Genomic DNA, 13287 nt, shown 5'->3' with positions numbered 1-13287 from the left:
AACGGGGTCGTGTGCTGCTGACTGCGCTTGTTTTGATAATGCATTCGGATCTCCGGACTGAAAATGACGCTGTTTTGTCATTTTCACACTTTTGTATTTTTTTTACATCATAAACCTGGTGCTTTCCGGTACTTGCAATATTTTTGAGGATGTCCGATAGATTATTTAAACTTATTTGTAACAATGTAATGCTGCTGAAAAAAACAAAACAAACAAATCTAAGTCTACCACGGTGTCGATGAACTTTTATAATTGAAGCGCTTGACGGAGCGCATAAAAGTGACTTGTTTAAGTGCTGTTTTTCAATTTTCACTCAATGGAACCCTTTTTATCTCAGTGCTCACATTTGAAGAAGATTGTCGTTAAATGCATAACGCTTTGACTTTCAATCCTGCAATTTTTCTATAGTTTATTTTTTGTATACCATGGCAAGTCCGACCACGGAGCAAGGATGCTTTTCGGACGTGAAAAAGGTGGGTTATTTAAGGAAACCCAAAAGCATGCACAAAAGGTTTTTTGTACTGAGGGTGGCGAGCGCCTCCAGACCGTCCCGATTGGAGTACTACGAAAACGAGAAGAAGTGGAGACACAAGTCTGGAGCACCGAAAAAGTCCATTCCGCTGGAGAGCTGCTTTAACATCAACAAAAGAGCGGATTCTAAAAACAAACATCTCGTCGCTCTTTATACCAAGGATGAATATTTTGCCATTGCTGCTGACAGCGAGGTAGAGCAGGAGTCATGGTATCAAGCCCTGGTTGATCTTCATAACAGAGGTAAGGTCTACGAAACTGCTGCGAGCCATGGAGATGGCGAGGATAATTACAGCGAAGCCACGCCGGGACCTGCCTTCAAAGAGGTCTGGCAGGTTATTTTGAAACCAAAGGGTCTGGGTCACACTAAGAACTTGATAGGTGTTTACAGATTATGCCTCACCAATAAGACTATCAGTTTTGTGAAACTCAATTCTGATGCAGCCGCTGTGGTCCTGCAGTTAATGAACATTAGGAGATGTGGTCACTCTGAAAATTTCTTTTTCATTGAAGTTGGGAGATCTGCCGTTACCGGGCCTGGGGAGTTTTGGATGCAAGTGGATGACTCGGTTGTGGCTCAGAACATGCATGAAACCATATTAGAAGCCATGAAAGCCATGAGTGAGGAGTTCAGGCCACGCAGCAAAAGTCAATCATCTTCCAACTGCTCAAACCCTATCTCAGTGCCTGTCAGGAGGCATCATAACAACAATCCTCCCCCCAGTCAAGTTGGCTTAGGCAGACGCTCTCGGGCAGAGAGTGTGACGACCACTTCTCCTGTTAGACCTGGCAAACACAGCCATTCATTCAGAGTGAGAGCGTCCAGTGATGGGGAGGGCACCATGTCCAGACCGGCATCTGTTGATGGCAGTCCGAGCACAGCCCGACCTCAGTCGCAGCGACACAGGGGTGGATCCAGACTTCACCCGCCACTCAATCACAGCAGATCAATCCCTACGCCCACTTCACGGTGCTCCCCCTCAGCCATCAGCCCCATCAGCCTGTCATCCAGCAGCACCAGCGGCCACGGATCCACATCTGACTGCCTCTTTCCACGCCGCTCTAGTGCCTCCATATCTGGATCACCAAGTGATGGCGGTTTCATCTCCTCAGATGAATATGGATCTAGCCCCTGCGACTTTCGGAGCTCCTTCCGTAGCGTGACTCCAGACTCACTTGGCCACACGCCTCCTGCCAGGGAGGAGGAGATAAACAACTACATCTGCATGGCCAAGCCTGGTTCTCTTCCTGGCACTGGGAGCCAATTGCAAAGTCAATCCAGGGGAACGGCATCAAGACTGGAGGAGCCCGAGCTGGAGAAATGTTTCCGGAAGCGAACGCATTCTTCTGGTGCATCACCGCCAATGCCATGCCATCAAAAGAGTCCCTCACAATCATCTGCTACATCACTAGAGGAATATACTGTAATGATGCCCACATACCCAAGAAGCCACTCTGGATCATCATCGTCGTCAACCCACAGGCACTCCTTCATGCCTACACATTCATACCCAGAGGAAAGTATAGACACCTCACAAGCTAAAAACCACAGTAGACCAGATCTCAAAGATGACGGATACATGCCCATGTTGCCAGGCATTGTGCCTGCGACTACAACATTGAAAAGCAGTGACTACATGCCCATGAGTCCAAAAAGTGTGTCTGCACCACAACAAATTATCAACCCCCGGCAACACTCACATGTTGACTCTAATGGTTACATGATGATGTCACCAAGTGGCAGCTGCTCTCCAGATGGCACAACAAACTATGGCAAGATCTGGACTAATGGCATCAACCCTAAGCTCTCCATAGAGAGTATGGAAGGTAAAGTGTCATCTTGTGGAGACTACATAAACATGTCCTCAGCTAGTTGTTCAACGACCAGTACACCTCCAGACTGCTTTTTCAACCCTGTAGAAGATCCTCCCAGGCCAATGTACGCTTACTTCTCTTTGCCCCGTTCCTTCAAACATCCCAACAGAAAGCAGGACCAGAGCTCTCTTCGGATATCACTACGCTCGAGTCGATTGGCATATGCAGACTCTTCCTCGTCTTCAGCAAGCAGCGACAGCTTGGGTGGTCAAGGCAACTCGCAGCAGTCTGCTGTCAAACCCAAAAGGTTAGAGGGCAACGGGAGGCTGACACGTCCAACACGGCTGTCACTGGACACCAGCAAAGCAAGTACTCTTCCACGAACACGTGAGAGTCCCTTTCCCGCTGAGCCCAAAAGTCCTGGCGAGTATGTCAACATTGAATTCAATGACAAGGTGTTTTCGGCGAGCTTAGCATCGCTGTTCCCACCTGGGTTTTCTGGAAGTGATGCTGAGGCCTCATCAGACCTTTCATCATCCGAGTACATGAACATGCAGCTGGGGTTGCAGACAGGGCGTTTGTGCCCAGAAATGCAGATTTCCACTTCCTGTTCAGACTATGCCATAATCACTCCATCAAACTCTGTATCCTCCCCTCCACTGCCCTGTGAGAGTACATGTGACCATGACTACATTAGCATGCAGTTAGCATCCTGCACTAGCTTTCCTGATACTCAAATGATGCTGATGACCAAGGACTTGCCAGATGGAGATGATGCCCCTTCTTGTTCTGTATCACCCAATCATGATGTGACTGCGTTAAGTGGTGCCCCAGGGAGATCGTCTCTGATCGGCCCTTTGTCAGGGCTTAGTGCATTCACACGTGTAAACTCCAATTCTGGGCGAAACCAAGGGGCTAAAGTAATCCGGGCTGACCCACAGGGTCGACGGCGACACAGTTCAGAAACATTTGCTTCCACAACAACCAGAGGGTCAGCTGACACATTGGCCACCTGTCAGTCAGGTGAAGTAAAGCGCCACAGCTCAGCCTCTTTCGAGAACGTGTGGTTAAGACCTGGTGAGGCCTCTGCTACTTCTATCACTCCTCCTGCATCTACAGTAACCAATGGACGAAGGGAAACCTCTTCAGGCACAATTCCCACATTAACAAACCATGACCAGAACGGCCTGAACTACATTGATCTGGACCTAGTGCAGAATGGAGAGCAGCATGTTCCAGACTGGAATGCGTTCCAATCTCGCCCAGTGGAGCTGGGAGCTGTCGAAGGTATAGAAGAGCTCAGTGCCTACGCCAGTATAAACTTCCGGAAATCGGGTGAGAACAGAGGGAATCTCACAAGTAGAGAAGGTAAGACCAAGTGTTTGTTTAAGAATGGTTGAGTATTGGCATGTGTGAGCTATACATTTCTTAGTGTCTTTGTGTCATCAAGCCAACTGATAACATGCATATCATGTTATTAATGATAAAAAACAGCCCCCGTTTGTTTGTGTAGCTTGAGTCTTTGGTGGAAAATCCCTTACTGAAATCTTAGAAGAGAGGTGAGGGGGTTTAGATTTCCTCCCACTGATGACTGGGCCCTCTTTAGGCTGATAAATGGACATATTTGTGAATGGAGGCAGAAAGGGTTAGCATGTCTACACTTGTTCTCAATGCAACAAAAGGAAAAACAGCACATATATCTATTTGTGAGTCACTAAGCAGCTTCTAGGATGTCTTTTTCCTGAATGGAAGTTTACTTAGTATGTGAGTCAACTCTTCAGAGATGTCTTTGATTTTAAGCAAACGCTGTGAGAAGTCTACAGAGCTGCCACTTCTGTGCATTCTCCACTTTGCCCAAGGGTTTGTGTGTCATGCCTGGTTGACTGTGTATTACCGTTGTTTTAGTTTATTTACTTGCCTTTCAGCAAGTGTAGGGTTTCCACCCTTTCTTTTTTTTCCGAAATGTGAATTTATTTGTATTTTATTTGTATTTTTTTGTATCCCAATGATTGCATATCAGGTTTTAGCAGAGCAGTGTGGGTTTCCCATGATGCATTTAAACTTCTTGCCCGAGTGATGACAATGCTACTACTATTGATAGTAGTTTCTATTACCAGTTTCATTTAAGGGAACAAAACATTAATGTAATCAATTTCAGAAAAAATGTGTGCAAAGTGACAAACCTAGGTGGATACTAAAGTGCACATTTATTTATAGACGACAATGCCATTTTTTCATATTTATTAAGAATTTATAGCATATGGATAGATTTATAGACATTGTTCCTGTTGTTATGTGTCAACAGAAATGAAATAATTTCTAATAGCTTTTCTTATTTGCATCCATTCTTATTTGTCTTTGTTGTTTTAGCTCATAAAGATGTTGTTTTCACTAAAATGAATGAGGATATGGGTATGGATGGTTCATCCAAAAAAATCTGCCTGATTTATTTAGTTATTCTGTAAGAATACAGTTTTTGTACGTACAGTGTCAATGGGGTCTAAAAACACAGAGACATTTTCAGAGATGTTTTCTTTGTGTTGCACTGAACATAGAAAGTCATACAGGTTTGGAACAACATGAAGATAAGTAAGTGATGACAGAATTATCATTTCAGTCAGACTGTTTCTGCGCAACTGTTTAGTAAATTTGCCCTAGTGTGGTCTAAGGAGGCGTTTGTTTTGATGGGGTGAGAACCTGTACCCATATGCTTTCTTGGCTTGGATTGGTCGCTTTGTGTGAGGGTGTTTTTAGCTTGGCTTGAGATATTTAGGGGGGTGAGAGAGAGCACAGGGGCTTCAGTGTTGCGTAACAATTTTTTTTTTGACTCTGGGAAGCCCTGTGTGTGTGTGTGCGCGTGCCTTAGTAAAGCCCCCTGTGTTCCTCTGGAGATGAGCTTTGATGATGTCGACATCTGCAAAAACGGAAACACTTCCTCTTACTATCTATGCTTATTTTCACGTGTACTTGTGCATTTTGTGATGTAGTTCTTGATGCAGGGGTTATTTTTGGTGCATTTATTGCATGTGCTGTTGTCAGTTTTGGCATGATGTCTATCTAAAGCTCCAGTTCCTAATTTCATCTGTCTCCTCTGACACATGTTCTGCTCATGGCATGCTTCTGTGTGGCTCCGTGCCAGTGCCACCCATCTCTATGGTAATGCTATTGCCGCAGTGCTTTTTCCCCATGTCACAGTGAATTAAGGGGCCACAGACTGAGATGCCGGGGGCTTCAGAAAGCCACATTATGATTGGGCAGTGGTGGGGTGGGGCGGGGTGACAGAGTTCTTTGGTGGGTTTGGTCAGAGTGAGACGATTAGAAGCCCAGCCCACCTCAGGCCACCGTGATGGAGTCACCCTTCAGAGTGGCTTCTTGTCCCCTTCTCCCTCTCACTCCCTCCTTTTCCAATTCAACCACGTTTTCCTCTTTGTTGTCTTTCCCTCCCTTTCTTGCATCCTTTAGGAGATTTGAAGTGCCAAGTACTGTGCAGCAGCATGATCGGTTGGGGCGGAGCTTTGGGATCAGATAAGAAAGAAATCCTGGGTATCCGGGGTAGTACGAAAGCATCAGTTCAGGATATGTTTTGAGTTGAATTTAGGCTATTGTTTAATTGACATTGATTCATTTGAAGCCTATGAATGGCTAATTTAGGCCCCGACCACACGGAGACGGAGCTTACCCCAAGCCGATTTTTTTTTTCCTCGTCTCAAGAAATATCCGCGTCCACACGAAACCGCAAAATGATGTAGTATACATGCCAGACCAGTATGTGGCGCTGTAATTCTGCCACAGAGATACACTAAAAACAGAGAAGAAGACTTGGACTATGCTCATAAACATTGCGCGTGGTACACAAACGAACATGGAACTATACATTTATTAATCAGTGTTAATGTTAGTTAATAAAAAGACAATCGTTCTGTTTTTGTCATGTTTTTGTTGCTGTTACGTGACGTAGAGCTGTCTGACTAGGGGGGAGACGTGGGCTGATGACGTCATCATTTCAGAAAATATACGGATTAGCCGTCCAGACGAAAACGCAAAGACGGCGTTTTCAAATTTATCCACTTTGGGACCCGGTTTCAAAAAGTACCGGTTTCACCTTGCAAAAACGCCGGATCCGTGTGGACGAAACGCCTATCCGATAAAAAATTTGTGCGTATTCACAGAAACGTGTCTCCGTGTGGACGGGGCCTTAGTCACTTGTACCCCAAATTCTGTAATCTATATTAATGATCATTTCATGTTAACGTTTTTAAATCAATGCAAATGATATATTCACATTCAAAAGTTTAGGGCCTGTAAGATTTGTTTCATGTTTCCTATGCTCACCAAGGCTGCATTCACTTGATAAATAGAAAAATACAATAAGACAAGTAATGTTTTAAATTGCAATAACATTCCACAATAAGTTTTCTGTGTTAATATATTTCACCAATGTAAATGTCAATGTAATGTCATTTTACTGTCAAAAAATTGTAATGCTTTCTTGCTGAACAAACATAATAATTTCTTTCAAAACAAAATCTTACTGATCCCAAACTTTTGAATGGTAGTGTAAATGCATGTCTGAATATTTATTAACAGAGAAAATGCCAATATTATATATATTTCTGAACCTTTTTTGTTAAATTTTGTAACACCTATACATTTATAAAAAACGTAATTAGCAATCTTCAGAAAATACTTCAGAAAACACCAATAGTTTGAAATATTCTGAAAATCATCCCAAGGAATGTAAATCTTTTTTTTTTTTTTTTTTTTTTTTTTTTTTATAATTTCTGTTTTAAAATAATCACCATGTATTATATCCTTGACCAGGCAAACATATTAATTATTAATGTATAGTTAAAAGTAAAGTAAAAGCACACTTTTTCTCAATAAATGACACATTTTGAGCTGTTGTTATTTATGTTTATAGTACAAATGATGCAGTTATGCATCTTTTTTATCTTTTTTTGTACTTTTAAATCTTTTCTAATGCCTCAATATGATCAGCATTAATAGTGCATTTTCTGTATTTATGCATTGATCATTAACTTATATTACAACTGAATATAGAAATTCATGAAAATCTCTAGTTGATACATGAGCAAAGAGAGTTCAGGCAGGATGCATGTTCATAAAAATGGCTAAATTAGAGATCGCTGTCAAGGTCATCAGTAGTGGGATGAGGTTGGCAGGTCTGGTGCTCTGTTCTTTGATGAGATTCTTGGAATGCGTGTGAACGGGAAAATGAGAGGTGTGTGTGTGTGTGTGTGTGTGTGTGTGTGTGTGAGGGAGAGGAAGAGAGAGAGAGAGTAGCTCCACAGTTGGAATGTAACCGCAGCTTTTGGGCCTGTTTTACAGAGCCGCTTGTTAAAGTAGACACAGGCAGAGATATGTAGCGATGGAGAGGAAGTAAAGCGAGAGGTAGAAAGGGGCACACAGCAGGAAAAGGAGAGAGAAATATGGAGGGTTTAAGAGATTAACTGATCAAGGCTGTGTATAAGAGGAACCAGAATTTCTCCAATCAGTGTTTCATGTAGAACAACCCTATCATCTATATCCATACAACACAAAGAAATAGTTTTTGCTTTGAAGTGTTTTAAGACAGCAAGTAAAATGTTTGCTTAATAGGGTTAACCTGCCCCTTTCAGCCATACAAATTGTTAACAGTACCCAAGGTCAAATATTGGCAGATGCTTAGAGCACAAATGCCAACGAAATGAGAAATATTTGAGTAATGTGAAATGCATGGATTCCTCTATTTGAAGTATTCTATTATAGTTCTGTCTAGTTTCATACTGTTTTTGTCTTTAGACTTAATAGTTCTGTATTTGATATCGCGTGTAACTATAATTAAGAATGTGTATTGAATAATGTCTTCAAATGGAAAAGTTATTCAAAATTCAAACATATATAATTTTGTTCCATGAAAGAAAGACAAAAGTAGAAATTAAGATGTACAAAGTACATATACGTTACAAAAATCAGATTGTAGTGTGAGTGTGTGCAGTTTATGTTGTACAACAAAATGTCCAAATATGTTTACCACAGGCCTTATTTCACTCATGAATTGAAAAACACATAGGAAAATCTCAAGGGAACTGATTTAGACTTCCAGGGTTTGATGTCAGCAGCAGCACTCGTTGAATGTAAGCTTCGAAATTGTGAAATATTCTTCACACAAAGATATCATTTGGCTTCATTCAGTTTGATATGCACCGTACGTTAAGTTTTTATAGGTCTTGAATTATGCATTTTTGTCCTATTTGGAGCTTTTTCCTATTTACTTTCACTGTAAAGGAGCTTAGCAGAGATTCTTCAGAATTTTTTTTTCCCTTCTTTTTGTTTTTCTGTATTCATCTGAAGAACGTTGTACAAGTTTTGGGTGAGAAAGTAATGACAGGATTTGAATTTGGAGTGAATTATTCATTTCAATTGAAATAAATGGAGAAAAAAATGTTTTTGCCTTCTTAGAAATGTCGACAAAAGTAACAATATATCTCCGTTTCTGTCTAGTGTTGTGTAGTCCAATATCCTTGTGATTACTCTTCTTGCTTATCTCATTAATGTTGAATTTCATGTGGTTATTGTATCATTTCCACATCAGAGCTTTGCGTTCAGCTTTATCCGCCAGATATAGAACCACATAAACTCCCACATCCCGTTTTGTTCTTCAAAGTCATTCTAAGTGTGTCAGTAATTTCACACAGAGTACTCACACTGCTAATGTGCTGCTGACTATTTAGGGTGAGGGTCAGAATGGAAGGATGTGGTGAGCTTGGCCAGGTATCAGAGTGTTCAAGCCCCCACCAACGAGACTTGGCATCGAACAGGTGGACGTAAGCCATGGGTTTGTAAGGGAATGATCTGTGCCGCTATTCCACCGATGCTTGACAGGCATTTGAACTGACTGAATGAAAGTGGAGTGTTTTGCATTGTCATGCACTGATAGGTGCCAGCCGCAAGTTGAAACGGTATGGTCTCTTGAACGGGACAAATGGGTCTGTTTAGGAGATCACAATGTCTGGACTGATGAGGTAAAAGTGGAACCTGTTCTATCTGTAGCTTTAATAAAACTTTGTTCTTTGACAATGCTAGATGTGCTCGCTCCTCAGATGCCGTCAAGACATGTTAGGATGTCAAATGCTTCAATGCTTTAAAGAAATACTCCACCCCAAAATGAAAATTTTTTCATTAATCACCTATCCCAATGTCGTTCCTAACCTGTAAATACTTCGTTGATCTTCGGAACACAATTTAAGACATTTTGGATGAAAACCGGGAGGCTTGTGACCGTCCCATTAACTGCCAAGTAAATTACACTGTCAAGGTCCAGAAAAGTATAAAACCTGTATGATTTAGTGATTGCTTTAATTGTTGTTTATAGTTTTGGTTGCATTGACTACTGACATTTTAGTATATTGACATCCCTAGTACGTGTTTCTATGTGTCTTTCATATTTCTGTGTAGTTCTGTTGGGCAAAAGTGCTGAGTCTTTGTTTGTAAGTTGGATCTGTTTTTTAGCCCGTGTGTGTGTGTGTGTTTGAGAGAGAAGCAGTACTGTTCTTCCACTCCGCCCAGCTCCGTTGGTCTGGACGAGTTCCTCATGGCCCAGTTGGATCCTTCAGCTTCATGTCCTCACTTCACCCCAGCCACACACACTCGTTCTCTCACTCATTTTTATTTCTTTCTCTCTCTCTCTGGTCAGGGTTGGGGCAAGGCCAATGCAAGAACAGAGAGTTCATAAAGATATGACAGGAGAAGTGGTCAGTGTGAGCGAGAGCACTTGTTTTAGGTGATGTGCGATATTTACGACTCTGAATTCTTCTTTACGGCGGTATATTTGCTTTTAGAGGGTGGCAGTAAATCATTTCTCCTCTCAGTTCTCCCCACAACAACATAGTAGACGCCATCCAAATGAAGCTGTGGCAAACTCACAGACTGAAATTTGTTTTTGCTTGTGTTGCATTTCTGGCGGTAAATATGACCTTGGCATGAAGCCGAAAGATGTTCTGGGATGTTTCACAGAGAGGCTTACATACTGCATGAGTGCTTATAGGTCGTCTCTGTCAGTTTGACATTTGTTGTGAAGTTGTCTCTCTCTCTCTCTCTCTCTCTCTCTCTCTCTCTCTCTCTCTCTCTGTGTGTGTGTGTGAGGTCAGAGGTCTGACCTTTTCGCTGAGGTCAGAGCGTCCGTGGAAAGTTTATCAAGTGAGTCCACTCAGGCATGCCTGCGCCTCAAGCAGGCTACCTTTTATTTTAATCTTTCTCTTTTATTCACCCCCTTTTTCTGTGTAACATGGTTTTAGAGTCGTGTGTTCAATCTCGTTGTTATCCATTGCCTTTTGTTTAAGGGCACATCATGCGAAAGCTGAAATAAAACCGATTATTATTTTTTTTTAAATGTATTATATTTGACATATTTGAAATCATTTGACAGTGGATTACAAATAAATTTGTAAAATAAACAATAAATATTGAATAAAAATAGAATAAATATTGAATAAATATAGAATAAATATTGAATAAAAATATAATTAAAAAGGAAGTAAACACGGTAACCAACAGGGCGCTCAGTATTCTGGGAATTTTGTGTGCATTGGAAATCATATTTTTCAAATAAAGCCAGGGTAACTCTCATTTTACTTACAGCACACAGTGATGACATGAATATGACAGGGGACGAATGCATAAAGCGCAGCATAATTTGAAATCACGAGTTTAACGTTTAAAGCATTCAATTAACATGGACCGACCGTCATACAGACAACACACGATCATGCTGGATAAAAATGCACACTTCACAAGATTTCACAGCTAGAGGCAAGGTTTGTGATATTAAATGTTCATTAGTCATACAAAGAGTGAGCGAACGAGGGAGAATGTACTGTTCTCAGCGTATTCAAAATAAAAGTCAGGCACGCCGTCAAATAAAAGTCAGGCCTCGAACACATTGGCCAAGCAGAAAAATTTATTGGCCGATGCTGATATTTGCAAAATGCCAAATATTGGCCGATATATCGTCCAACCACTAAATATTACAGGCAAGATCTCTAAAAGAATGACGCTAAGTAACAAATATTCTGTGGTAAAGTAATCCATATGAAAACAACGCAATGTCCGTTTTTCATGTCTCCCTTCATTATCTTCTGATGCGACCACGCTGAACACACTATTCAGATTATAATGTTTCACTGAAGCGCGCGGCTAGAACACGCCCACACAACTGAAGACAATGCAGCGAGACTGTTCTTCTAGTTTTTTTTTTATTTTACTGTTTGCTTCGCGATGAAAGGAATAAGACATAATTCACCCCAAAAGATGTGGATTACCGCAGGATTTGAGATTTGGATATCCTCAGAAAAAAAGAATGAAGCGCTTTATTCAGCAGTGATCATAAACATGAGTAAGTCACTTTTTATTTATTTATATACTTGTATTAGGTTTCACATAACGTGTAAACATTTTACTAGTTAGACTTTTTCCAAACTATAATTCCTGACTAAATGTATAATCAAGTGAAACATTATGAAGTTTCAATAACAACATGCACTACTATACCATTCAAAAGCTTGATATAAATAATATAAATGTAACAAATAAATGTACATTTTTTTGTAGAAAATCAGATTGTTAAAAGGATTTCTGAAGGATTGTGTGACTGGAGTAATGATGCAAAAAATTCAGTTTCACAGTCAGCTTTGATTGTTCCTAAACTGTTTAACTGCTCTCGCAAGTGAATATAAATATAATTAAATTATGTTGTGGGATAATTAAATATATTCTAAATAAACTACAAACATAAAATTATATACATTTATTTTGTCCTTTCTTTCTTGTAACTGTTCCCTCTCAGTCACACACCTGACTGAAAGTCTCATTATGCAGCTCATTATGCGGGCCTTTGTCTTCTCAGATGTAAATCACAATGATATTCATGATAGTTGACGCCTACTCGCATATGAATTTTACAAAAAAAAAGTGTCTTTGAAAATTTAAATCAATATATTGTTTTCTGTGAGTGAGTAAACAAGATGATTTTCACATAATTTAGAAAAAACCACTCTAGGCTTCAAGCTCCAGTTCTCAAAAGTCCCGGGAACCAATGTTCTGTATGTGTTTTATGGCCTTATTCAACTGATTTAACATATTTTTAGTTTTTCATTAACCACACATAACTCAATATGTGTTTTTCTCAATTTCTGCTGCACACATATTATTCTAGCCCAGTTTGTGCTAATTACAGTGAGATTTGACTTTAGCCATTTAGATGTTTATAAGCAACTGAAAAAAGCACAAATGTCAGGGCATGACAAAACTTCTCCAGGCCCAAAAAATACCCTTAGACCTCAGAGGGTTAATGAATAGAAATTTCAAAAGAGCAGCATATAATATATATATATATATATATATATATATATATATATATATATATATATATATATATATATATATAAAATAAAAATCTTCTCTTATCTCTGCCGTCCCTATTGATCAGTTTCATGTATCTTTAAAAAGTAACAGTATTAATTTAATGTAAGGAAGTGTCATAACCATATTAATTTACTCATTCACAGGGTATTTTAAGAATTATAATTCCATGTATGCCAAACTTCAACGAATCCTGTATATATTTACTGTTATGGTATTAAGCATAATATGGTATTTACGTGGTACTTTTTGTATCAGTCTCAAGACTTTATTTCTTTAGAACATCAGCTACCACTTTCAAAGTCTTTTCTCACAAAAACATTCTGTGGCATTGAACGATAATATCCTTGTATGTTAATATATTCCTTAGTATTTCATCATGGTAATGCCTTAAAAACATTGTATATTGTGTCCAAAAACATGAACGTATCAAATATTACCTTGATATATAACTTAACTTACTACTTTAACTGTATATATATTTGCTGGATTCATTATATTCAATATTTCGATGTTTCTTGG

At 40.0% G+C, this 13287-nt stretch overlaps 1 protein-coding gene across 1 annotated transcript; it reads left to right on the top strand.

The window, feature by feature from the left end:
* The first annotated feature begins 410 nt into the window (after positions 1-410).
* Positions 411-3761, top strand: LOC113078802 (insulin receptor substrate 1-B-like). Its single transcript, XM_026251112.1, has one exon. The coding sequence runs from the start codon at positions 426-428 to the stop codon at positions 3744-3746; it is 3321 nt and encodes a 1106-aa protein (XP_026106897.1). The 5' UTR covers positions 411-425; the 3' UTR covers positions 3747-3761.
* The last annotated feature ends 9526 nt before the right edge of the window (positions 3762-13287 follow it).

The sequence above is a fragment of the Carassius auratus genome, unplaced genomic scaffold, assembly GCF_003368295.1.
Source record: "Carassius auratus strain Wakin unplaced genomic scaffold, ASM336829v1 scaf_tig00026611, whole genome shotgun sequence".
NCBI classification, from domain to species: Eukaryota; Metazoa; Chordata; class Actinopteri; order Cypriniformes; family Cyprinidae; genus Carassius; species Carassius auratus.
This window is presented reverse-complemented; position numbering and strand designations above follow the sequence as displayed.

Excerpts from the sequence above, each read along its gene's own strand:
- LOC113078802 (XM_026251112.1), top strand. The coding sequence starts at position 426 with ATGGCAAGTCCGACCACGGAGCAAGGATGCTTTTCGGACGTGAAAAAG.